The sequence below is a fragment of the Nyctereutes procyonoides genome, unplaced genomic scaffold (genome assembly GCF_905146905.1).
Source record: "Nyctereutes procyonoides isolate TBG_1078 unplaced genomic scaffold, NYPRO_anot_genome, whole genome shotgun sequence".
In the NCBI taxonomy this organism is placed as follows: Eukaryota; Metazoa; Chordata; class Mammalia; order Carnivora; family Canidae; genus Nyctereutes; species Nyctereutes procyonoides.
The window spans coordinates 1-26,573 of record NW_026574962.1 but is presented as its reverse complement, the minus strand read 5'-3'; the positions used below and the strand labels follow the sequence as shown (position 1 = coordinate 26,573).

The 26,573-nt window shown below is 38.1% G+C and overlaps 1 protein-coding gene across 1 annotated transcript; it reads left to right on the top strand.

Annotated features, from left to right (window-relative positions):
* Positions 1 to 4,996: 4,996 nt before the first annotated feature.
* LOC129506322 (UDP-glucuronosyltransferase 2B31-like) lies at positions 4,997 to 26,232 on the top strand. The gene is made up of 6 exons (XM_055320009.1): positions 4,997 to 5,763; positions 10,856 to 11,004; positions 18,908 to 19,039; positions 20,959 to 21,046; positions 21,894 to 22,113; positions 25,723 to 26,232. The coding sequence occupies exons 1-6, from the start codon at positions 5,040 to 5,042 to the stop codon at positions 26,000 to 26,002; spliced, it is 1,593 nt and encodes a 530-aa protein (XP_055175984.1). The 5' UTR covers positions 4,997 to 5,039; the 3' UTR covers positions 26,003 to 26,232.
* The last annotated feature ends 341 nt before the right edge of the window (positions 26,233 to 26,573 follow it).

The following is a 26,573-nucleotide window of genomic DNA, read 5'->3' as shown; positions in this document are numbered from 1 at the left end:
GGGCCAGGATCAGAAATAGAATCAAATTTATATCCATGATTTAAACATTTTGTATAAAAATAACGTTAATACACATCATTGCAATTTCTTTAGAACTCTGAGTAAAAATAGGAAGAAACAAAGTACGCAAAGTTGTGAAAAGTTATTTCCTTGATGTGAGGTAAGATTAATATACCATGCCAGATATTGCGAGAGCATGAGACAAAAATAAAAATAACATAAAACATTAAGAAAAGGCACATGGTGACTCAGTGCCTGCCTTTGGCTCAGGTCGTGATCCCGGGGTCCTGGGATCGAGTCTCGCATCAGGCTCCCCGCAGGAAGCCTGCTTCTCCCTCTGCCTATAGCTCCGCTTCTCTCTCGGTGTCTCTCATGAATAAATAAAATCTTTGAAAAACAACACTTAAGAAATGGTGAATTTTGTTTGTAAATCTAGGTCTTGTTCAGTCAATTCATATAATAACACCTGAAAAAGAGATCAATAGATAAATCTTAGACAAAGTTTCAATTTAGGGAGCCTGTTGACAGTGGGAATTTAAAAACCAGAAAACGTTGTAGTTAATAAATTGAGGGCTTCTCCTTGTGTGCCTATATAAATGATTTAACGAGAGCACTTTCCTTCTTTTCCCAAAGTGATTGTATGTAGTCTCATAATTAGGATGTATTGTCATATGTAGCCTTCACGATCTGGAAAGCCTACATATCAAAAGAGACTTCACGAAAAATCGCCAAGGGGAAATATGAGTCAATTCAATAATAACTATGTTGGACACAGAGTGACATACAAATGCAAGAAGCCTAGTTTCACATTCTCTTTCACTTTATTCCAGGGTTTCTGTGAGGAGGGCAGAACTTTGAATACACAAGTCAACTGCTAACTCTTCCAACAGCATTCAAAAAAATAAAAGTTGATCAAGCAAAGCTAGGTTTATTTGACATAACAAGAGGGAGAACACACCTTGACAGAGTTTTACTATGATTTGAGATGAAGGAAGTCAAGCGAAGATCATCCTAAGTTGTTGGTACTTGGGTTGCAGAACTCAAACTTTATACCACATGGAAGTGGTCGGGACTGGCAAAGGTTATGACAGAACTTTGGATTGCTGGACATAGCGAAGTGAGATCTTGAAACTCGTCTTGCTGAGCAAGCTGAATTTTAATAGGTAAACTATATTAGCTGGTCAGGGTTTGGGTTTCACCAACCCTAAAGTAAACCCTTGCGGCATAACGTCCTTGATCTTCTTAGCGATATGACTATAACTCAAACATCTCCTCCTCAGTGGTCTATCAGCATATACTCCTCAGCCACTAGAGCTATAAATGTAGGTCTAACAGGAGGGGAGTTTACAAAGATCTACTTGGAGCCACCCAAGAAATGCTTCTGTCCCTAAGTCCCCTTTAGTAAACCATTTGTCTTCAAGCTGGACTTGTCAGTCGTTTTATTCTGTCTTACAGCACTTCTAGCCTTTGGAAGTCATTTTGCATATACTTCCCTCTCACGGAACACATGGCATATTCACATGCTGAAAGGAAGAAGGCTACAATCCAAAATACTTTACCTGGAAAGGAGATCATTCAGAATGGAAAGAGAGATAAAAGAGTTTCCCAGAAAAAGAAAAAAAAAAAAAACCCTTGGATAAACTCAAATAAAGAGCTGAAATATCTACTCAAAACTATGAAACAGGGATCCCTGGGTGGCTCAGTGGTTTGGCAACTGCCTTTGGCTCAGGGCTTGATCCTGAAGTCCTCGGATCGAATCCCACGTCGGGCTCCCTGCATGGAGCCTGCTTCTGCCTCTGCCTGGGTCTCTGACTCTCTCTCTCTCATGAATAAATAAATAAAATCTTTAAAAAAAACTATGAAACATTGATGAAAGTCATTTAAAATGACACAATCAGATGGAAAAATAGTCTATGCTCACAAACTAGGAGTAAATTGTTAAAATGCCCATACTGCCCAATACCCAAGTGTGATATCTTACTGTGCTTTTTAACTTGCCCATCCCTAGTAATGATTTTCAGCGTTTTTTATGTCTTCTTCATCTTTAACTTTTCTTGATGGAATATGTATCTTTATGGGATTCTCTTACTTTTCAGTTATAAGAATTTCTTTATTTCGGATGCAAGTTCTTTTTCAAATGAATCTTTTGCAAATATTTTCTTTCAGTATGTATTGCCTTTTTGATTTCTTTTCTTTCCAAGTTCCCCTCCATATTCCTAAAAACAAGGCCACAACAGTGTTAAACATTGAAAATGTTCAGTAAATTTCAGTTCAATGAATGAGACAAGATGTAATTCTAAGTATTTCAAGCCAAGAACATGAAAGGTGACTGCATTTTCAATTTGCCAATAAAAAAAAAACAATCTCTATCAAAATACCAGCAGCATTTTTCATATTATCAAAACAAATAATACTAAAACCTCTATAGAATCAAAATACATCCCCAATAACCTAAAGAGTCTCAGGAAGGAAGAACAAAGCTGGAGGCATTACAATCTCACATTTTATGATACACTACAAAGCTATAGTAATCGAAACAGCGCGGTGCTGACCAAAAACACATATACTGAGAAGTGGAACAGAAGAAAGAGCCCGGACATAAACCCACACTTCTATGGCCAATTAATCTAGGACAAAAGAGATAGGAATATATGATGGGGGACAGACATCCCCTTCAATTAATGGTGCTTGAAAGCTGGACCACTACACATCAAAGCATAAAACGGAACCACTTTCTTACACCATATGCAAAAATAAGCTCAAAATGGATTAAAACCAAATGTGAGGCATGAAATCAAAAAGCTAGAAGAAAACATAGGCAGCAATCTCCTTGACATTGTTTGCAGCAACATTTTTCTAGATATCCCTCCTCAGGCAAGGGAAACCAAAACTAAAATAAACCATTGGGACTACACCAAAGTAAGTTTTTGCACAATGTAGGAAACCATCAACAAAACCAAAAGGCAACTTACAGAAGAGTAGAAGATATTCACAAATGGCATACCCAGTAGGAGATTAATATCCAAAATATATGAAGAACATATGCAATCCAACACCAAAAAAGTGAAATAATCCAATTAAAATATGGGCAACAATCTGGATAGACTTTTTCCAAAGAAGACGAGCAATGAAGGGGCACTTGCCTGGCTCAATTGGTGGAGCATAACACTTGATCTCAGGGTCATGAGTTCTACCACCACATTGAGCATGGAGTCTTCTGAAGAAGAAGAAGAAGAAGAGGAGGAGAAGGAGGAGGAGGAGAAGGAGGAGGAGAAAAAATGGTGACAAATAGATGGAACACAAACACATGAAAATATGCTCAACGTCACTAATCATCAGGGTAATACACATAAAAACGACAAGGAGATATCATCTTACATCTGTTAGAATGGCTAGAATCAAAAGGCAAGAAATACAATTATTGGCAAAGATGGAGGAAAAGCAACCCTTGTCTACTGTTGGTGGTGCAGCCACTGTAGAAAATAGTACGGAGGTTTCTCAAGAAACTAAAAATAGAAATACCATATGCTCCAGTAATTCCACGACTGGGTATTTACCCAAAGAAAATGAAACACTAATTCAAAAAGATATACACACCCTATGTTTACTGCAGCATTATTTGAAATAGCCAGCTAATGGAAATAATCCAAGTGTCCATCAATAGATGAGTGGAAAAAGATGACGTACTATATAGAGACAATGCAATATTATTCCACCACAAGCAAAGAATGATACCTTGCCATTGGTGATAACATGGACAAACTGAGAGGGTGTTACGTTAAGTAAAATATGTCAGAAGGAGAAAGACAAATGTCATATGATTTCACTTATATGTGGAATCTAAACCAAACGAATAAACAGTGGAAAGAGTCACAAATATAGAGAAATTGTAGCTTCTAGAAAAAAAGGGGAGAGGGAAGGCAAAATGAGTGAAAGGGAGTGGGAGATACGGGCTTCCAGGTATGAAATAAATGGAATAAATGTCAGGAGAATAAAACGTAAAACGCAGGGAATATAGTCAGTAATTGTTGTGGCATTGTGTAATGACAAATGGAATTTACGCTTGTGAGCACACCGTAGCAGACAGACTTGCTGAATCACTATGTTGTAACCTGAAACTAACGTAACATTGTGTGTCAACTGTACTTCAATAAAAAAGTAATAAAAATGATTTTTATAAAGTTCTCACCAGAAAGAAAGATAAGTGTGTGAGGTGATGGATGAGAATGGTGTAATCTCTTCACAATATATAAGCGATTCAAGTCATCATGTTGTACACCTTATCACTGCATAATTTTATATCAAGGATGTCTCAATAAAGTCAAAAAATTTCTTAATAAAATAGTATGCTAATTAAAATAAACAGTCACAAGAGACACTTCATTTATACGAAATGCTCAAAACAGGCAATATATATGACAAAAAAAGTAGACAAAATGTTGACTAAGGCTGGGAAATGCAGAAAATGAAGAGTTCCATTACAGAGCAAAGGTTTCCATTTGGGGTGATGAAAGTGCTCTAAAATTGATCACCAGAGCGGTTGCACAATTCTGTGAACACACTATGAACCACTGAACTGTACACTTTAAATCTGGCACTTGTGCGGTATGGAAGTACATGTCAACCAAAGTTTCATGAACAAAACAAAAACATCTCCTGAGTCATCATAACCAGAAAGATAATTTACCTGTATAGATTATTCATTCTTGTGTCAAGAGGACTGCAGTCACCTCTCACCACCGTCCTCGACACTCTTCCAAAATATATTACGTAAGACAGATGACTTGCACATTGACTCTTAGCTACATGATAGGACTTATAATCGTCAAACAGACATTACACACATTTGCATACAAATGAAGTCATCTACTTTGACTTTTTCCACTTGCCGTCCAAACGCTCGGACAGTTCCTATAATGTATTTACTTTGGAAGGTAGGAGTTATATTTTAACTTCCTGATTGATTGCTCCTCGGATATAAGTGCAAGCAATGGTAGAAGAAGGCAGGAATTTCAGAAGAAGCAGCACATTCCACCAGGATGTCTATGAAATGGATTTCAGTTCTGCTGCTGCTCCAGCTGAGCTGTTACTTTAGCTCTGGGAGTTGCGGAAAGGTGCTGGTGTGGCCCACAGAATACAGCCATTGGATCAATGTAAAGACAATCCTGGATGAACTTGTCCAGAGGGGTCATGAAGTGACTGTTCTGACATCTTCAGCTTCCATTCTTGTTGATCCGAACAAATTATCTGCTATTAAATTTGAGATCTATTCTGCACATTTATCTAGAGGTGATTTTGAGGCTTTGTTCATAAAACTGCTCAACATTTGGATATATGATATGCCAAAAGATTCATTTTGGGCGTATTTTTCAGTAATGCAAGAAATTCTTTGGGAATATTATGAGTGTTTTCAGAAGCTCTGTAAAGATGTAGTTTTGAACAAGAAACTCATGACAAAACTACAAGAATCAAAATTTGATCTCATCCTTGCAGATACTATCGGACCCTGCGGTGAGCTGCTGGCTGAGCTCCTTAAAATACCTTTAGTGTACAGTCTCCGTTTCTCTCCAGGCTACGCATTTGAGAAACACGGTGGAGGACTTCCGCTCCCTCCATCCTACGTACCTGTTATTCTGTCAGAATTAACTGATCAAATGACATTCATGGAGAGAGTAAAAAATATGCTATATGTGCTTTATTTTGACTTTTGGTTCCAAACAATAAATGAGAAGAGTTGGAATCAGTTTTACAGCGAAGTCCTAGGTAAGTCATGGTTTTCATTAGTAACATGAAGTCTTAACTCTCCTAGTGCTAGGGAGAGAGTTTGTATAAGTACTAAGAGGGAGGAAATTTGTCTTCTAGAAGTGAAATGATGACAGGAAAATATAAAATGATCTCCCAAACACATGCAAAGACTTATATATGACAGGGCCAGTTAGAATCCCACTGTCCATTATGGGTACATCACACTCTAGGGAGTCAATAACTGACATTAGAGCACTGAGGAATTCTTGAACCAATGACATACCCATTCCATGTGTTTGTTTGTAATATCTTTAAAAAGGGGTTTCTGTGGTTTGCTTTTTAATTTTTTTCTCGGTAAAGTATTTTATCCTTCCTTTGTTGTTTATCAAATACAGGGTGAAAATATTACTTATGCTTGCGTTACTTTTTAGAAGAATTTTAAGTCACAGCATTTTGAATCACGATTTCCTGAATAACGCTCACCCCCACACAGGCATAAGTTTCTCCATTATCAACATCCCCCATCAAAGTGGTACATTTGTGGCAACTCATGAACCTACACTGACACATTATTATCATCCAAAGTTCATAGTTTACATAAGAGTTTACTCTCAGCTTGGTACATTTTATGAGTTTTAAAAATTTATAATGATACGCATCTGCCACTATTATATCAGAGTAGTTTCGCTGCTTTAAATTCTTCTCTACTATACTTATTTTCTATATATCCATTTTACTCTACTTTTTCCATCTTCAAAAAAATGGCATTAGAAATTGCACTATCTTGATGAAAGCAGGCATGTCAACTGAGGAGTCATATATTTCTAGTACGACTGTCTATAGTATTGAGGATATTATGTCCAGTTGTTTCTTCAGTTTCCTTAGTTAAGAATTAAAGTGTTGGGATGCCTGGTGGCTCAGCGGTTAAGCGTCTGCCTTTGGCTCAGGGTGTGATCCTGGGGTCCCGGGACAGAGTCCCACATCAGGCTCCCTGCATGGAGCCTGCTTCACCCTAAGCCTCTGACTCTGCCTTGCTCTCTCCATCTCTGTCATGAATAAATAAATAAATAAAATCTTTTTTTTAAAAAAGAGAATTAAAGTGATTACATATTACCTGAAAGATTTTTTCCATAATTTCCAAGAAAACGTCAGAGTTTTCTTGAAAAATTGAGGATCAAGGGAATAACTTGCTAAATTGTAGAAATTACACTGTGAACTCTAGGGAAAAGTGTTTTCATTAGTTAATTGACAGGGGAGCTCAAATAATTGTTTACATTTGCATCTGTCACTTTTGTAGCATTTCAGAATAAACAAATGCATGTTTAATTTGACAGTGGCTTAGGTTTAATAATGTTTTATGACTGTGAATAACTCCTTCATAATTCCTTCATCCATAGCCAATTAGAAGGCTCTGAGGTACAATGGCTACGTTAGACTCAGGAATCTATAGTATGAAGTTTCTAATGATTACATATTCTTTCACCAGGGCTTATAAATCCTGTTTTAGAGGTCTAAACACACACACGTTAACAAGTTCACATTAAAAAAAAAAAAAAAAAAAACTGTTACTGCCCTAAAGACAAAATGTGCCACGATTAAGAGTGCACATATGTATTTCCATACTTGTGGAAAATATTCCAGCTGTTACTTGCAAATATTGTTAATACATAGATATTATTAAGCTCCTAATATTAACTAATTACGATAGTAAATACAAGCCATACCCCCCAAAACTCACAGTTTTCTTGGAAAATCTCGGATCAAGGGAATAGTTTGCTAAATTGTAGAAATTACACTAAGGTGTTTCTTTCCATTGGTTAATTGATGGGGGGGGGGCTCAATGGTTTACATTTGCAACTGTTACTTTTGCAGAATTCAAGAATAAATAAATGTATGGTTTATTTCCATAGTGGCTTAGGTTAACAAATTATTTGGTTGTGAATGTACTACTGTGATGTGAGAATTGAGTCTCTTATACTTTGTCTTTCATATATACATATGATCAACAGATATATGCAAATATATATATTTGCATCAATACATGTTTGTATCATATATGTGTCTGTTAGCAAACTACAAATACTATTAAGCCTTTTTTATAACTAGTCAAAACTATTTTCAGAAGATTCCATAGTATATTAACATTCCATTACTCTCATTTCTTCTACCTGTTACTTGTTAGGAGATTTTTTTACTTTTTTGTTGACTCTTATTTTTCTACCAAGTTTTACTTTTTAATTCCAGGATAGTTAACAGAGTGTTATATTACTTTCAGGTGTACAATATAGTGATTCAACACTTCCATACATCACTCAGTGCTCATCACAATGAGTTCACTTCTTAATCCCCATCACCAGTGTTACCCATCCCCCACACTCACCTCCCCTCTGATAACCATCAGTCTGTTCCCTTCATTTAGAGTCTATTTCTTGGTTTCTCTCTGTCTTTTTGTATTTTGCTTGTTTGGTTGGTTCATTAAATTCCACATACGAGTGAAATCATATGGTACTCGATTTTCTCTGACTTATTTTGATTAACATCATAGTATTCTCTAGCTCCATCTGCGTCACTGCAAACCTCAAGACTTCATCCTTTTTTTTCTAAGATTTTTTTTTTTTAATTTATTTGAGAGGGAGAGAGAAAATGAAGCAGACTCCATACTGATTGCAGAGCTCCACTCAGGGCAGGATCCCAAGACCACAAGATCATAACCAGAGCCAAGACCAAGAGTTGGATGCTTAACCAACTGAGTCATCCAGGCACCCCAAGATTTCATTCTTTTTTATGGCTTAGTAATATTCATTGTATAAATATATCATTTCTTCTTTAGCCATTCTTCAGCTGATGGACACTTGGGCTGTTTCCACAATTTGGCTATTGTAGACAATGCTGCTGTAAACGACCAGGAGCATATGCCCTTTTGAATGAGTATTTTTATAATCTTTGGGTAAATACCTTGTAGTGCAAATCCTAGATCATAAGCTAGTTCTACTTTTACCTTTTTGAGAAACCTCCACACTGGTTTCCTGTGGCTTTAATTTGAGCCATTTTGCAAGAGGTGAGGTGATACCTCATTGCGGTTTTGATTTGCATTCCCCTGATGATGAATGATGATGAACATCTTTGCAAGTGTCTGTTAGCCACCTGGATGTCTTCCTTGGAAAAATAACTATTCAGGGCAGCCTGGCTGGCTCAGTGCTTTAGCACCACCTTCAGCCCAGGCCCTGATCCAGGAGATCAGGGATCGAGTCCCACATCAGGTTCCCTTCATGGAGCCTGCTTCTCCCTCTGCTTCTCTCTCTCTCTCTCTCCCTCTCTCTCTCTGTCAGTGTCTCTTATGAATAGATTAATAAAATATATTTTTTAAATGCCTATTCATGTCTTCTGCCCATTTCTTAACTGCGTTATTTGTTTCCTGGGTGTGGGTGTTGAGTTTGATAAGTTCTTTATAAATGTTGGAGACCATCTCTTTACTGAAAATGGCATTTGCAAATACCTTCTCCCATTCTGTAGGTTGCCTTTTAGTTTTGTTGGTTATTTCCTTGGCTGTACAGAAGACTTTTATCTTGATGAAGTCCCAATAGTTCATTTTTGTTTTTGTTTCCTTTTCTACCACCAACATGTCTAGTAAGAAACTGCTCTTGCCGAGGTCAAAGAGGTCACTGCGTGTTTTCTTCCCAGGATTTTGATGGTTTCCTGTCTCACGCTTAGGTCTTTCATTCCACCTTGAATTTATTTTTGTGTATACTATAAGAAAGTGGTCAAGGCAGCCCAGGTGGCTTAGCGGTTTAGCGCTGCCTTCACCCCAGGGCATGACTCTGGAGACCCTCCCAACTCAGACTCCCTGGGTGGAGACTGCTTCTCCCTCTTCCTGTGTCTCTGCCTCTCTCTCTGTCTCTCTCTCATGAATAAAAAAATAAAATAAAATGCAGAATATTAAAAAAAAAGAAAAATAGTGGTCCAGTTTCATTCTTTTGCATGTTGCTGTCCAATTTTCCTGACAACAAGAAACTGTCATTTTCCCATTGGATATTCTTTCCTGCTTTGTCAAAGATTAATTGCCCATATAATTGTGGGTTTATTTCTGCATTTTCTATGCTCTTCCATTGATCTATGTGTCTATTTTTGTGCCACGACCATACTGTTTTGATCACTATAGCTTTAGTATAACTTGAAGTCTTGAATTGTGATACCTCCAGGTTTTTTTTTTTTTTTTCTTTTTCAAGGTTGCTTTGGTTATTTGGGAACTTTTGTAGTTCCAACAAGTCTTAGGATTGTTTGTTCCAGTTCTGTGAAAAATGCTGTTGGTATTTTGATAGGGATCGCATTAAATCTAAAGATTGCCTTGGGCAATATAGACAGTTCAATACTATTCTTCCAAGTTTTGTACATGGAATGCTTTTAATCCTCAACTTCTTTCATCAGTATTTTATATATTTTATATATTTTATATATATATATATATATATATATATATCAGTATTTATTTATATTTTTTCAGAGTACAGGTCTTTCACCTCTTTGGTTAAGTTTATTCCTAGATACTTTATTATTTTTGGTGCAATGGCAAACAGGATTGTTTTCTTAATGTCTCTCTTCCACTGCATTATTAATACATAGAAATATAACAGATTTCTGTACACTGATTTGTATCCTGTGACTTTACTGAATTAGTTTATCAGTTCTAGGACTTTTCTGCTTAAGTCTTCAGGGTTTTCTATATACAGTATCATGTCATCTGCAAATAGTGACAGTTTTATTTCTTCCTGACCAATTTGGATGGTTTTATTTCTTTTCATTGTATCATTGCTGTAGCCAAGACTTCTAGTACTATGTTGAATAAAAGTGGTAAGGGTGGACATCCTTGTCTTGTGCCTGACCTTACCGGAGAAGCTCTCAGGTGTTGCCTATTGAGTATGATGTTCACTGTGGGTTTTCCATTTAAGCCTTTATTTTTGAGGTATGTTCCCTCGAAACCAACATTGCTGAGGGTTTTTATCATCAATGGCTGTTATACTTTGTCAAACGCCTTTTCTGCATATGTAGAAATGATCATATGCATTTTATCCTTTCTCTTATTGATGTGATCTGTTTGTTTTTTCCCCTTCAGGAAGACCCACTACACTATACGAGTTAATGAGGAAAGCTGATATATGGCTCATTCGATCCTACTGGGATTTGGAATTTCCTCGCCCATTCCTACCACATTTTGACTTTGTTGGAGGCCTCCACTGCAAACCTGCCAAACCCCTGCCTAAGGTAACTGTTTCTTATGTTTTGTTTCCTCTGGGCCATTTCATCAGTATTGTAGCTTAAAAATCTCATTCTCAACAATAGTCATGTGCCCCAACAATATCTGCAGGCAAATCTAATGTTTCCTTGCTGTCATTCCAACTTTTACACAATTCTCATTTGAGATCCGAAAGTTTGATGACTTAGAGCATTAACAGGTTTAATTAATCTATGAGAACATATGTTTTCCGCCACACACTAAGGCCAGACAAAATCTCAGTAAACCTGAGCACAGATAAAGCTACACTGTGTATATAATGAGGACCATAAATTCTGTATATTTAATAAAGACCAAATAATTTTACCACTTATATCTGAAAAAAATCTATAGTATAAAATTGCAATAGTAAACTCAGCATATAAGGTAATAATCTTTATGAAAAAAGCAATGATGTAATAAATTTTAAGTTGATATTGATCCTTCAAGACATAATTGATAAACAAGCATCCCTTACTGAATTCCTTGATGGTCTCTTCATCATGCTGGATGTCTACTAGAGGAATGAGCCACTGTGATTACATTAGCCCTTGCCCGGATTCCACAAAAGGCTAGATAAATAACCTTAATCGTATATAACTAGCTAATGAGTCTGTTAAACTCTGCAAAGGGTCTAATTACTCTGAAACTAAGATCTTATCCAATGGTTAACCTAATATCGATTTTGATTGCAAAATATTTAGGTGTATATGTAACTCTCTCAAGGTCTAAATCCTGACGTAAAACTAGCAAAAGTTATATTCAGTCTAACACAAGGGTCCACCAACAGATAAATCCATAAACAAAATGTATTTACACACAACGGAATATTCGGCCTAAAGTAGAAGAAAATTCTAACACATACTCTGACGTGGCAAATCTTCGGGATATTATGCAAAGTGAAGTGGGCAATCATAAAAAGACAAGTACTGTATGATTCCCCTGATATAAGGTATCCAGATCACTCAAATTCACAGAAATACAAAGTATAATGATGTTTGCTAATGATGGTCAAGGAGGGGGGATTGCTTGGTGGCTCAGCGGTTTAGCGCCTACCTTTGGCCCAGTGATCCTGGAGTCCCGGGATTGAGTCCCATTGGGCTCCCTGCATGGAGCCTGCTTCTCACCCTGCCTATGTCTCTGCCTGTCTCTCTCTCTGTGTCTGCCATGAATAAAAAAATAAAATCTTAAAAAAAATAAATATAAAAAATAATACAGATGTTCAAGGAGGGAATGGGTAATTGTTATATAATGGGTATTGAGATCAAGTTTAACAAGATGAAAAAGTTCTGGTGATTAGTTGACCTACAGTATAAAATATACAAACTATTGGACTGCATAGTCAGATATACTTAAAATAATTTTTATGTGTAGCTTATCACAATAAGGATAAATACAGGCATTACTCTAATAATTCTTGATAATATCTTTTATCTATCTTTAGCTGTTTGTACAAAAATTTTTAAAGATTTATTTATTGGAGGCAGGGCAAGATGGTGGAAGAGTAGGGTCCCCAGGTTACCTGTCCCCACCGACTTACCTAGGTAACTTTCAAATCATCCTGAAAACCTACAAATTCGGCCTGAGATTTAAAGAGAGAACAGCTGGAATGCTACATTGAGAAGAGTCTGTGCTTCTATCAGGTAGGAAGACAGAAAAAAAAAATAAAGAAATTGAAAGCATCCAAGGGGGAGGTGCTCCGCGAGGAGCCGGGCTGAGGCCCCGGCGAGAGCCCCCAGGACAGGAGAGCCTGGGCCCAGAGAAGCAGGAACTTCACCAACCTTCCCCGACAGAACTGTGCTGGCAGGGAGCTCGGGCAGGCTCCCAGGGGCACTAACAGCACCTGCGCCCCGGGGAGAGCTCGCAACACCCCGCAGTCGAGCTCCCTAAAGTGCTGGAGTGCGCTCTGTGGGGCCCCAGAAGCGGCTCAGGTGGTGGCTCCATGGAGAGGGGGCTGCACAGGCTGCAGAAGCTTGATTCCTGTGCTGCAGGCCCTGGATCCCAGGACGTCCAGGGGGCACAGCCCAGGATCCTGCGCTCCCCCCAGGGACAGGCAGAGGCCGGGAGGGCACAGGGCAGCCAGGACGTTCCTGCCCCCGGGTGGCCCCGAGCTGTACAGATCGGCGTCCCCTACCCCCCCGAGCATCCAGGCCCCTGAGTACTAGGAGCTGCGGTAGTTACTGCGATAGTTACTCCAGAGCTGGAGAGCTGGACGCTGCCACTGTTGTTGTTCCTCCTGGTGTCAACTTGTACCTGGGACAGAGCAGGGATGACAGGGAGCAGGGGCCTCACAGGATAAACAGCTCCCACTGAGCCGTGCACCTGGCAGGGGGTGGGGCAGCTCCTGCAGGTGCACACACCTGAGAATCAGCACAGCAGGCCCGTCCCCAAGAAGACCAGCTGGAAGGACAGGGGAAGACCATGTTCTCGACCAAGCAGCACTGGAAAGTTCCAGGGGAATCTGCAACTTACAGTATATAGAATCAGAGGATACCACTCCTTCTTTTTGTTTCTTGCTTGTCGCCCCCCCCTTATTTTTCTCTTTTTCTCCTTTATCCAGTACAACTTGTTTTTAGCCACTCTGCACTGAGCAAAATGACTAGAAGGAAGAACTCACCACAAATGAAAGAAACAGAAACAATACCACAGAGTTTCAGAATTTGGATTATAATTCTATGTCAGACACCCAATTCAGAAGCACAATTATAAAGCTACTAGTGGCTCTGGAAAAAATCAAAAGGATTCAAGAGACTTCATGACTGCAGAATTTAGATCTAATCAGGCTGACATTAAAAATCAATTAAATGAGATGCAATCCAAACTGGAGGTCCTAATGATGACGGTTAATGAGGTAGAAGAAAGAATGAGTGACACAGAGGACAACTTGATGGCAAGGAAGGAAGCTGAGGGAAAAAGAGAAAAACAATTAAAATAACATGAGGATAGGCTAAGGGAAATAAATGACAGCCTCAGAAGGAAAAATCTTCATTTAATTGGGATTCTAGAGGGCACCTAAAGGGCCAGAGGGCCGGAAAGTGTATTTCAACAAATCATAGCTGAAAACTTCCCTAACTTGGGAAGGGAAACAGGCAGTCAGATCCAGGAGATTGAGAGATCCCCCCTAAAATCAATAAAAACCTCTCAACACCCCAACATTTAATAATGAAACTTGCCATTCCAAACATAAAGACAAGATCCTTAAAGAAGCAAGAGACAAGAGATCCCTAATGATTATGGGGAAAAATATTAGATTAACAGCAGACCTCTCCACAGAGACCTGGCAGGCCAGAAAGGGCTGGCAGGATATATTCAGGGTCCTAAATGAGAAGAACATACAGCCAAGAATACTTTATCCAGCAAGGCTCTCATTCAGAATAGAAGGAGAGATAAAGAGCTTCCAAGATAGGCAGAAACTGAAAGAATATGGGACCACCAAACCAGCTCTGCAAGAAATATTAAGGGGGACTCTGTAAAAGAAAAAGGAAGCCCCAGGAAACAATCCACAAAAACAGGGACTGAATAGGTATCATGATGACACTAGGTTCATATCTTTCAATAGTAACTCTGAACATGAATGGGCTTAATGATCCCATCAAAAGGCACAGGGTTTCAGACTGAATAAAAAAGCAAGACCCATCTATTTGCTGTCTAAAAGAGACTTATTTTAGACATAAGGACACCTACAGTCTGAAAATAAAAGGTTGGAGAATCATTTACTATTCAAATGGTTCTCAAAAGAAAGGAGGGGTAGCCATCCTCATATCAGATAAATTAAAGTTTATCCCAAAGACTGTAGTAAGAGATGAAGAGGGACACTATATCATACTTAAAGGATCTATCCAAGGAGAGGACCTAACAATCATGAATATTTATGCCGTGAATGTGGGAGCTGCCAAGTATATCAATCAATTTGGTTGATATCAATCAATAACTTTGGTTATTACCAAAGTTAAGACATACTTAGATAATAATACACTTATACCTGGAGACGTGAACACAGCGCTTTCTACAAATGAGAGATCTTCTAAGCAAACATCCCCAAAGAAACAAGAGCTTTAAATGATACACTGGACCAGATGGATTTCACAGATATTTACAGAACCTTACATCAAAACGCAACTGAATACACATTCTTCTCAGGTGCACATGGAACTTTCTCCAGAATAGACCACATACTGGGTCACAAATCAGGTCTTAACTGATACCAAAAGATTGGGATTGTCCCCTGCATATTTTCAGACCACAATGCTTTGAAACTTGAACTGAATCACAAGAAGTTTGGAAGGATTTCAAACACGTGGAGGTTAAGGACCATCCTGCTAAAAGATGAAAAGGTCAACCAGGAAATTAGAGAGAAATTAAAAAGATTCATGGAAACTAATGAGAATGAAGATACAACCGTTCAAAATCTTTGGGATGCAGCAAAAGCAGTCCTGAGGGGGAAATACTTCACAATACAAGCATCCATCCAAAAACTGGAAAGAACTCAAATACAAAAGCTAACCTTACACATAAAGGAGCTAGAGAAAAAACAGCAGATAGATCCTACACCCAGCAGAAGAAGAGAGTTAATAAAGATTCGAGCAGAACTCAACGAAATCGAGACCAGAACTAACAAAATCAGGAGTTGGTTCTTTGAAAGAATTAATGAGATAGATAAACCATTAGCCAGCCTTATTAAAAAGAAGAGAGAGAAGACTCAAATTAATAAAATCATGAATGAGAAAGGAGAGACACCACCAATACCAAGGAAATACAAATGATTTTAAAAACTTATTATGAACAGCTCTATGCCAATAAATTAGGCAATCTAGAAGAAACAGACGCATTTCTGGAAAACCACAAACTACCAAAACTGGAACAGGAAGAAATAGAAAACCTAAACAGGCCAATAACCAGGGAGGAAATTGAAGCAGTCATCAAAAGCCTCCCAAGACATAAAAGTCCAAGGCCAGATGGCTTCCCAGGGGAATTCTATCAAACGTTTGAAGAAACCATACCTATTCTACTAAAGCTGTTCGGGAAGATAGAAAGAGATGGAGTACTTCCAAACTCATTCTATGAGGCCGTCATCACCTTAATTCCAAAACCAGACAAAGACCCCACCAAAAAGGAGAATTATAGACCAATATTCCTGATGAACATGGATGCAAAAACTCTCAACAAGCTAATAGGATCCAACAGTACATTAGGAATATTATTCATCATGACCAAGTGGGATTTATCCCTGGGATGCAAGGCTGGATCAACACTCATAAAGCAATCAATGTGATAGATCATTTCAACCAGGGAAAAAACAAGAACCATATGATCCTCTCAAAAGATGCAGAGAAAGCATTTGACAAAATACAGCATCCATTCCTGATTAAAACTCTTCAGAGTGTAAGGATAGAGGGAACATTCCTCAACATCTTAAAAGCCATCTACGAAAAGCCCACAGCAAATATCATTCTCATTGGGGAAGCACTGGGAGCCTTTCCCCTAAGATCAGGAACAAGACAGGGATGTCCCCTCTCACCACTGCTATTCCACATAGTACTAGAAGTTCTAGCCTTCAGCAATCAGACAACAAAAAGAAATAAAAGGCATTCACATTGGCAAAGAAGAAGTCAAACTCTCCCTCTTCACAGATGACATGATACTGTATGCAGAAAACCCAAATGACTCCACCCCAAGATTGCTAGAACCCATGCAGCAATTCGGCAGTGTGGCAGGATACAAAATCAATGCCCAGAAACCAGTGCCATTTCTATACACTAACAAGGAGACTGGAGAAAGAGAAATTAAGGAGTCAATCTCATTTACAATTGCACCTAAAAACATAAGATATTTAGGAACAAACCTAACCAAAGAGGTAAAGGATTGATACCTAAAAACTATAGAACACTTCTGAAAGACATTGAGGAAGACACAAAGAGATGGAAAAATATTCCATGCTCATGGATTGGCAGAATTAATATTGTGAAAATGTCAATGCTACCCAGGGCAATTTACACGTTTAATGCAATCCCTATCAAAAACCATGGACTTTCTTCAGAGAGTAAGAACAAATTATTTTAAGATTTGTGTGGAATCAGAAAAGACCCCGAATAGCCATGGGAATATTAAAAAAGAAAACCATATCTGGGCGCATCACAATGCCAGATTTCAGGTTGTACTACAAAGTTGTGGTCATAAAGACAGTGTGGTACTGGCACAAAAACAGACACATAGATCAATGGAACAGAATAGAGAACCCAGAAGTGGACCCTCAACTCTATTTTCAATTAATATTCGACAAAGCAAGAAAGACTATCCCCTGGAGAAAAGACAGTCTCTTCAATAAATGGTGCTGGGAAAATTGGACATCCACATGCGGAAGAATGAAAGTAGACAACTCTCTTGCACCATACACAAAGATAAACTCAAAATGGATGAAAGATTTAAATGTGAGACAATATTCCATCAAAATCCTAGAGGAGAACACAGGCAACAACCCTTTTGAACTTGGTCACAGCAACTTCTTGCAAGATACATCCATGAAGCCAAGAGAAGCAAAAGCAAAAATATGAACTATTGGGACTTCATCAAGATAAAAAGCTTCTGCACAGTAACAGACACAGTCAACAAAACTCAAAGACAACCTACAGAATGGGAGAAGATATTTGCAAATGACGTATCAGATAAAGGGCTAGTTTCCAAGATCTATAAAGAACTTATTAAACTCAACAGTAAAGAAACAAACAATCCAATTATGAAATGGGCAAGAGACATAAACAGAAATTTCACAGAGAAAGACAGAGACATGGCCAACATGCACATGAGAAAAATATTCCGCATCACTTGCCATCAGGGAAATACAAATCAAAACCACAATGAGATCCCAATTCACACCAGTGAGAATGGGGAAAATTAACAAGCAGGAAACAGCAAATGTTGGAGAGGATGCGGAGAAAAGGGAACCTTCTTACACTGTTGGTGGGAATGTGAACTGGTGCAGCCACTCTGGAAATCTATGTGGAGGTTCCTCAGAGTTAAAAATAAATCTACCCTATGACGCAGCAATTGCACTGCTAGGGATTTACCCCAAAGATACACATGCAGTGAAACGGCAGGACACCTGCACCCCGATGTTTCTAGCAGCAATGTCCACAATAGCCAAACTGTGGAAAGAGCCTCGGTGTCCACCGAAAGATGAATAGATAAAGAAGATATGGTCTATGTATACAATGGAATATTACTCAGCCATTAGAAACGACAAATACCCACCATTTGCTTCAACGTGGATGCAACTGGAGGGTATTATGCTGAGTGAAATACGTCAATCAGAGAAGGACAAACATTATATGGTCTCATTCATTTGAGGAATATAAAAATTAGTGAAAGGGAATAAAGGGAAAGGAGAGAAAATGAGTGGAAATATCAGTGAGGGTGACAAAACATGAAAGACACCTAACTCTAGGAAAGAACAAGGGGTAGCAGAAAGGGATGTGGGTGGGGTGTTGGGGTGACTGGGTATGGGCACTGAGGGGGCCATTGGCGGGAAAAGCACTGGGTGTTATGGTATATGTTGGCAAACTGACTCCATAAAAATTTTTTTAAAAGATTTATTTATTTATTTATTTATTTATTTATTTATTTATTTATTTATTTATTTATATGAGAGAGAGAGAGAGAGAGAGACTGCACATGGGGTGGGCAGCAGAAGGAGAGAGAGAACACCCAGGAAAGTCCCCACTGAGCACAGAGCTAGACACAGGGCTCAATCTCACAACCCCGAAATCATAACCTGAGCCCAAATCAAGAGTCGGATGCCGAAACGACTGAGCCTCCCATGCAACCTCATAGAAATTCTTTCAATAGTGTTTGCTATGCTGTTTCTCTTTTGTGATGGAGCAAATTTTTTCTTCACAGGAAATGGAAGAGTTTGTCCAGAGCTCTGGAGAAAACGGTATTGTGGTGTTTTCTCTAGGGTCAATGGTCAATAACATGCCAGAGGAAAGAGCCAATGTGATTGCATCAGCCCTTGCCCAGATTCCACAAAAGGTTAGATAAAGTACCTTAATTGTATACAACTACCTAATGAGCCTGTTAAACTCTGTAAAGGGCCGGATTACCCTTTCCTTCATGACATGAACATCATTATGATAGCTCCAGTTTATCTCAAACATGAGGAAAATATAAATGGCAGATGCTAAGTACTACAGAAGTTGTTTTGACAATAACTTTGGTATTAACATTGATGTTGGAAAAATATATTTATAGGACGTGCAGAGAAAAGCTTGGTATTCTAATGTATTGTGGGCAGGAATAGCAATCACCAAATTCTGTCTGTCATTCTTTCCTTTTCCTTACAAGATCTGCATTCCTTTCAAGACTTCCAAGGGCACTGACTACCTCATAGCTGTTCTCAGAAAGGAGTTAAATTTCAATAGTTATGTTAAAGAGGATCTGATAAAAGTCTGAAAAGCACCCTGCAGTTTACACTTACCAGATAATCCAGGTTTCTCTTCCTTCCCCTAAATTTTGAGATAAGCCTCCTCAGTGTGCTGTGTAGAAAAACAATGCCCAGGGCTCACCAAACTATGTCTAGGCTTTCCTCCAGCCAAGATGACTTAGAAAAAGGGAAAAATTGACATGACTGATGGAATGGGCCCTATTACGAGTGAAAGAGTAAGATCAATGAAAAGGGGGAAGATGGGTCCACTCCTCAAGGTGACCCAGTGCTTAGTAATATCTGGTTCCAAAGGACTCTAACTTATTGGAATAATAACTGCTCCCGATGAAGGAAGGAAAAAAAATACATATTAAGGAGTCAACCAGAAACAACCTAGCATGGGAAAGTTTCACATGCCTCTTTCTGCATAAACTACAATAGTAAATTATTTTCCAATATATAGAATGCACCTGGAGTATTTGGGTATTTGTGAGCTACTTTCCGGTCACTGTAATAGTTTCTCCTTATGCTAATTTTTGCTTACTATCGCAAGTTATTTTAACATTCATATAGCAAATATATGCTAACCAATGCAAACTATATTCCAGTTATGAGGATTGCTGGGAAATTCTAAAATCAGAATCTATTTTAATATGGCAATGGAAATTGCTTGGGCATAGATTTCATATCAATCAATGCTGTCAATGCTTTGTAGTGCATCATTGACATGTCAACAACCAGTTCAATAAAACTCAGCACCACTACACTTTTGGAGTTTTTTTGACATGTACACTGTTATTTCTGAAATGCCAACAGGCTTTTCTTCCCACATGTAAAGAACTGCCAAACCAAGAAATACTAATAATAATCTGCATTCATCTAAAAAAATTACCTTTTTCTTGGAAGTAGTGCCTAATCATTAGTAATGTGAAAGAAGTTAAACGTACTAAGGAGAAATTATTGATATTAATGAATTACTATTAAGCAGAATTACTTGTTTCTCACAAGCAGCAGATTACACATTTAGCTTTTTTGTGTATCAAAACATGTAAAACTCAAATAAAATAGCTTATGGAACAAATGGCTATGAACAAGTGGATATAAGGGAACGTCCTTCTGTATCACTTAAAAAGATATAAATAGGTTGGTATCACATTGGAAGATGAAAGCAATGATAACAGACAAAGGTGTGGATCTTAGTAATTTCCTACTCGTTTGCACTAGAATTATAAACTGCCTAAAAAATTCTTAAATGCTTGAATTTGTCCTTGATAATCTCATCTGTCTAAACCTCATGTGTGAAATATCATGATTACATTCATACTTGCTTGAATATAAAAATAAGTAACAAAATGGGGGTATTCTTACTATACTAGGGTTTTAGTAGTCTCATTTTTAATATCTTTTGTCCTTGTTATTTATCAGTCAATGAAAGGAGTATAACTAGATTATCTCTTAATTTCTTTAAAATGTTCACAAGCTATAACTTCAAATTTCAAGTCATGAAATAAGGTATTTTCTTTAACAGGTTCTATGGAGATTTGATGGCAAGAAACCAGACACCTTAGGGCCAAATACTCGGCTGTATAAGTGGCTTCCCCAGAATGACCTTCTTGGTAAGAATCTGGAAAATACTGAATTGAAAGTAATCCTAACAAAATGGTAACAGTTCACCAAAAAGCAATCTGACTGAGCATTTACTACTCAAAAACTCAAAACTAAAACTTAACTTTCTTATATTTATTTTGCAGACCTAGAGGGAAAAAGAAAATCAACAACAGTTGGCATGTTGTTATACACAGTCCCATTCCTTATGGCCAGAATCAAAGTATCTGTATTTCAGCTGTAATTACTTCTCCCAAATAATTTGTTACTACTGACCTAGAACATCGCTCTGTCTCTGAACCTTCCCACCTTGTTCCTATCCTTTCTCCTTCTGCATGGGTATTCAGGGCCAGTGAAAAACAATAGCCTCTCTTTTATTACCAGGGACTCTACATTTTCTCTAGAAAAATACCATAATCTTTTCCATGAAATCACAACACATTTCACGATAAAGTGCTATCTTTCCTTCCCCTGATTTGAGCCACCACCATCACACTTCCTGCTGCCTTGACACCCTACATGTGAAACTCAATGACTACTGTGTCTTTAAGAGAATATGTTCTAACATGCCACCTCCCTTTCTTTTTTTTGCACCCTTTCCCCTTTTTTTGGTGATAACCAGAATGTTATCGTTCAATTTGTCTGCCCAGCAATCTTGTATTCATTTTTAAAGTGACAAGTACCACACCAATCTTCATTTACCTCTCCAGCACATTCATGTGCTTCTTGCGCTGAGAGCCCAAAGACATTTTAATGCTGTTTCATGTTTATATAATAACATTTGTCTTATGTTGCCCAATTCTCATTTTATTTCTGAGACTTACAGTTAATAATGTGCTGAGATTCATCCAATCCTAGGTCATCCGAAAGCCAAAGCCTTTATAACCCATGGTGGAACCAACGGCATCTATGAGGCGATCTACCACGGGATCCCCATGGTGGGCATTCCCTTGTTTGCCGATCAAGCTGATAACATTATTCACATGAAAGCTAAGGGAGCAGCTATCAGACTGGACTTCAGCACAATGTCTAGTGCAGACTTGCTCAATGCATTGAGGACAGTCATTAATGACCCTTCGTAAGTATTACATTTTTTTCAATACATAGAATTTATCGATAGAATATCAATAGATTATCGATAGATAGTCAACGGTGGCTGTGAGTTTCCTCCCATTCTTAAGAGGGTAATTTGGAAAGAAGCCAAGTGATAGAACTGATCTGAAATCTACTTTTATTTTCAACCAGACATTTATTTCACAGTTGCATTTGAATCCCTTTGACTTAATGGGCAACCATCACTGCAACAATTTTCTACATACACAAATGCAAACGATTATATAGTAACTGTAAGAACATTTCAAAGTTCCCATGACAGAAACAATAGAATGAAAGAATGAAGAACTTGGAAGTCATGTACAGTGACTTTCAATTCAGTACCAAAATTTCCAAAGCTATAAATCTCTTTTTGCTCAAACATTGATTTTGGTTCTTATTGTTAATATATTTTATAATATGTAATTTGTGTACCATAAAACTAAAAGTATAAAATTCAAATATGTGTAGTGTATTATGGAATTATGAAACCATCACCATAATCTAAGTTTGGGACATTTTCATTAGCCCAGAAGAAATCACATACGACTGACTTAGGAGTCTTTGCCCATTTCTCTTGCCTCAAGTAAACATTAATCTACTTGTGTCTCTACAAATTGCTGTGTTCTGGGTGTTTCATACAAGTGGAATCATACAACTTATGGGCTTTTGCATCTGGCTTCTTTCATTTGGCATGTTTTTGAGTTTCATTCGTGTGGTCGTTTTGTATTGCTGCATGATAAATATCCTATGGTATGGATATGCAACAGTCTATCCATGTATCAGTTCGTGAACATTTGGGTTATTTCCACATTTAGGTATTATAAATATTGCTACACATTTATGGTGTGAACAAAATTTTTCACTTCTTTTGGGTAGACATCTAGGAGTAGAATTTTGGGTAGACATCTAGGTCACAGATTATCTCCATGAGGAGCTGCCAAATTGATGTCCAAATAAGTTGCACTATTTTACATTTCCGCCAGCTAAGTAAGGGAGATTCAAGTTCTCCACATCATTTTCAACACTTGCTATCATCTTTTTTATTACAGCCATCCTAGTGGGTCTCTCCTTGTGGTCTTCATTTCCATTTCTCTTACAGCCAAACTTATTAAACATCTTTTCATGTACTTATTGTCATTCACATATCAGAAATACTGAAAAAAATGTATTATGGGGAGAAAATGGTAGAGTAATTGCATAATAAAAATACCTTAAAACAAGAGAGAAAGGTAAAGAAATATAAGGCAGGTTGGCCAAATAGAAAAGAAAACAGAATAAGACAGTAGATGAAAATATAAATATGCCAAGACATTAAATCTAAACAGACTAAATAATTTAAAGACAGAGAATGTCAGAACACCTTTTTAAAACTATATGCCAGTTATAAGACATGTTCAAATAGAAATGCGCAAAGGAGTGTAAGTACGAAGAAGGTAGGAAATGATCTATTCTAGCAGTAACCGCAGAAAGATGTTGGACCCATGCTAATATCAGACACACTAGTCCAGAATCACCAACAAAAATAAAGAGAAGTATTTCATAATGATGAATAGATTGATCTTTCAAAACAGAACAAATTACCAATTAGTGACGCCTACTACAAGAAACATCCAAATGCAGTAGAAGTGGGCCAAAGAACAAACATTCAAATTTACAGTCATAATATTGAAATTTTTAAAAATTATTTATTTATTTATTTATGATAGTCACACAGAGAGAGAGAGAGAGAGAGGCAGAGACACAGGCAGAGGGAGAAGCAGGCTCCATTCACCGGGAGTTCGACGTGGGATTCGATCCCGGGTCTCCAGGATCGCGCCCTGGGCCAAAGGCAGGCCCCAAACTGCTGCGCCACCCAGGGATCCCTTAATATTGAATTTTTAAACATCTTTCTCAGTAACATAGAGAAATAAGATCAAAACAAGGGAAAAAAGATAACAAGATAATGGAAGGGAGAAATACTTAAGTGTTTTGAAGGACACAATTTAAAAATGCAACCCATCTGACATATACATAAAACAACAGAGAATACCCATTTTTGAAGAATGGAATAGATACTGGAATTAACTGTACATGGGCCATAAACCAAAAGGAATTTTGAAAAATATAAATCATCAAGAGCACACTGTTCAGCTCTACTGGGATTCACTTAGAATCATCAAAAAGAAAGACAACTAAAACCTCTCTACATTTTGGAAATTCAGCAATATCCCTCTACATAACTCAGCCGATAAAGAAATCATACTCATACATACACCTCTTCTCAGCAATTCCACTTCTACACATACACAAACACATGTACAAACATGTAAATCAAAAGATACAAGGCTTTTATGGCAGCATTAGTAGTAATGGCCAAAAGATTATTAACACAAATGGCTATTGATCGTTAAATGATGAAATAACCTGTGCTATTGCCAAACAATGGAATACCATACAGTGCTAGAATTACCCAACAACTCTTACACAAAAGACCAAAGGAAATGAGTGCTCACTTCATATTCTAATATATAAATAATAAAAACTAATCTATGATGACTAAAAGGATCAGGGCAGATGGGGTGCTTCTGGGTAGCTTGTGACACCCTATACCAGTATCTTAGTAGTAGGTACATTATTACATCCACTTCACAATAATATTCCAGCTAATTTTGAATGTATGGGTATTCCGTGAGACTATGTGCATGTTTCTTATGTAATACGCCTAAAGGTTATTTTGGAAAATAAAACATGTTTTCAAGTCCTGGGTTGCAAATAGCAAAACACATACACATAGACAAAAACAGAACAAATGTCTCAAGGTGCCAGGATAGTGTGGCCCAGAAAAGTCTCTCTGAGACGGGACACAAAGCTGGGTCATCCATCCAGAGGTAGAAGCAGCCTTGGGGTGTGGCAGGGAAGTGTCCAGCAGAGACCGAGGAGCCAGAAAGTGCAAAGGTGCTGGCTGAGGTGGGATACGTCTGGCAACTTCAGTGAACTGCTAGCAAGCCTCTGTGCCTACAGCAGAGTGTACCTGGGACAAAGTGACAGGAAACGAAGTTGCCCGGTGTCTGTATTTGCAAGATCCTAGAGTCCAAAATCCATATTTGAATTTTACTGTAGGTAGTGAGAAGCCAGTTGGAAATTTTTAGTAGGGAAGTGTCATAATCTGATGTCGGTTTTCAAAAACCAGACTGGCTACATGATGGAAAATAAAGAGTAGAGGATAGAAGAATGGAAGGATGAGGACCGGTGAGGCAGCATTTTACTCACCATGACGCAATTCCCTTTCCTGCTTCATGAGGATCATTCTAGAAGTGCATTCCCACCATCTCTTTTACAGCTGTTACAATGGCTCGTATCCTTTTCTCTGTTAGAAAAGATCAATTATCCTAACTTCCATTTTTACTTTTCAAAACGTTCGTCACTCAGAAAATTCCAATTTAAAAGCCAAATCTCCTCTGAGGACCCAAATAAAAAACACACGACTTCTGTAATTCTACGGCACTTGTTTTGAATCATTTGTATGGCACTTTTCAAAAACCTTTCATGGGAATTCTTTGATTTGGCAAATTAACTTCCTTTCAATGCCGGCATCTTTACGTTTCTCCCTTAGGTACAAAGAGAATGCTACGAAATTATCAAGAATTCACCACGATCAGCCTATAAAGCCCCTGGACCGAGCAGTCTTCTGGATCGAGTATGTCATGCGCCACAAAGGAGCCAAGCACCTGCGGCCGGCCTCCCATGACCTCACCTGGTTCCAGTACCACTCCTTGGATGTGACTGGGTTCCTGCTGGCCTGTGTGGCAACTGCTATGTTTGTCACCACACAATGTTGTCTGTTTTGTTGTCGGAAGGTCGCAAAAACAGGGAAGAAGATCAAAAAGGAGTAGTCGTATCTGAGGCCTCCAGCTGGTCTGCCTCCTAGGTGGGACTCCTCCAGTTTATGCCAGCAAGGAGTTATGATGTCAAGGTCCCTTCCCCTGTGAAGAAACGACTCCTCACAACTTAGCTTCTGAGATCAACTCTGCTCTCAAGGGATTTATTGCCTGTTTAAGAGTTAGAAATATGTCATGCCAACAGAAAAACTGGCAAAATTAAATTAAATTAAAATAAAACTCTACAGGAATTTACCGAAACTTATTATTCTAAATGAAAAGTCATCCCTCTCCAAAAATTACTGAGCTTACCTGTGTTTCCAACATTGGGCATGGATATAAGAACATTAAGTAGGCTATTCACAGTATCACTGTTACTGTGCAAATACTCCGAATATTTTAACTTCATTTTGGTGCAAAATTTGTCGTTTCGTCCTTTGCTAGAGAAACTACAGGTACTTAAAGTTGTATAAAATGACTTACCCATCCATTTTGTTTTGGGTGACCACTAATTCTCCTTGGCTTTTATTGTGTACCCAGCCTGAGCATCACTCCCTACCCTAGGACATGGCAAGTTGATGGCCTT

What these genes read in the sequence shown, in the direction of transcription:
- LOC129506322 (XM_055320009.1), top strand. Translation starts at nt 5,040, where the DNA reads ATGTCTATGAAATGGATTTCAGTTCTGCTGCTGCTCCAGCTGAGCTGT. An exon ending in GTTTTACAGCGAAGTCCTAG is followed by an intron (nt 5,764 to 10,855) that starts GTAAGTCATGGT and finishes TTTCCCCTTCAG; the next exon opens with GAAGACCCACTACACTATAC. An exon ending in ACAGTCATTAATGACCCTTC is followed by an intron (nt 22,114 to 25,722) that starts GTAAGTATTACA and finishes TTTCTCCCTTAG; the next exon opens with GTACAAAGAGAATGCTACGA.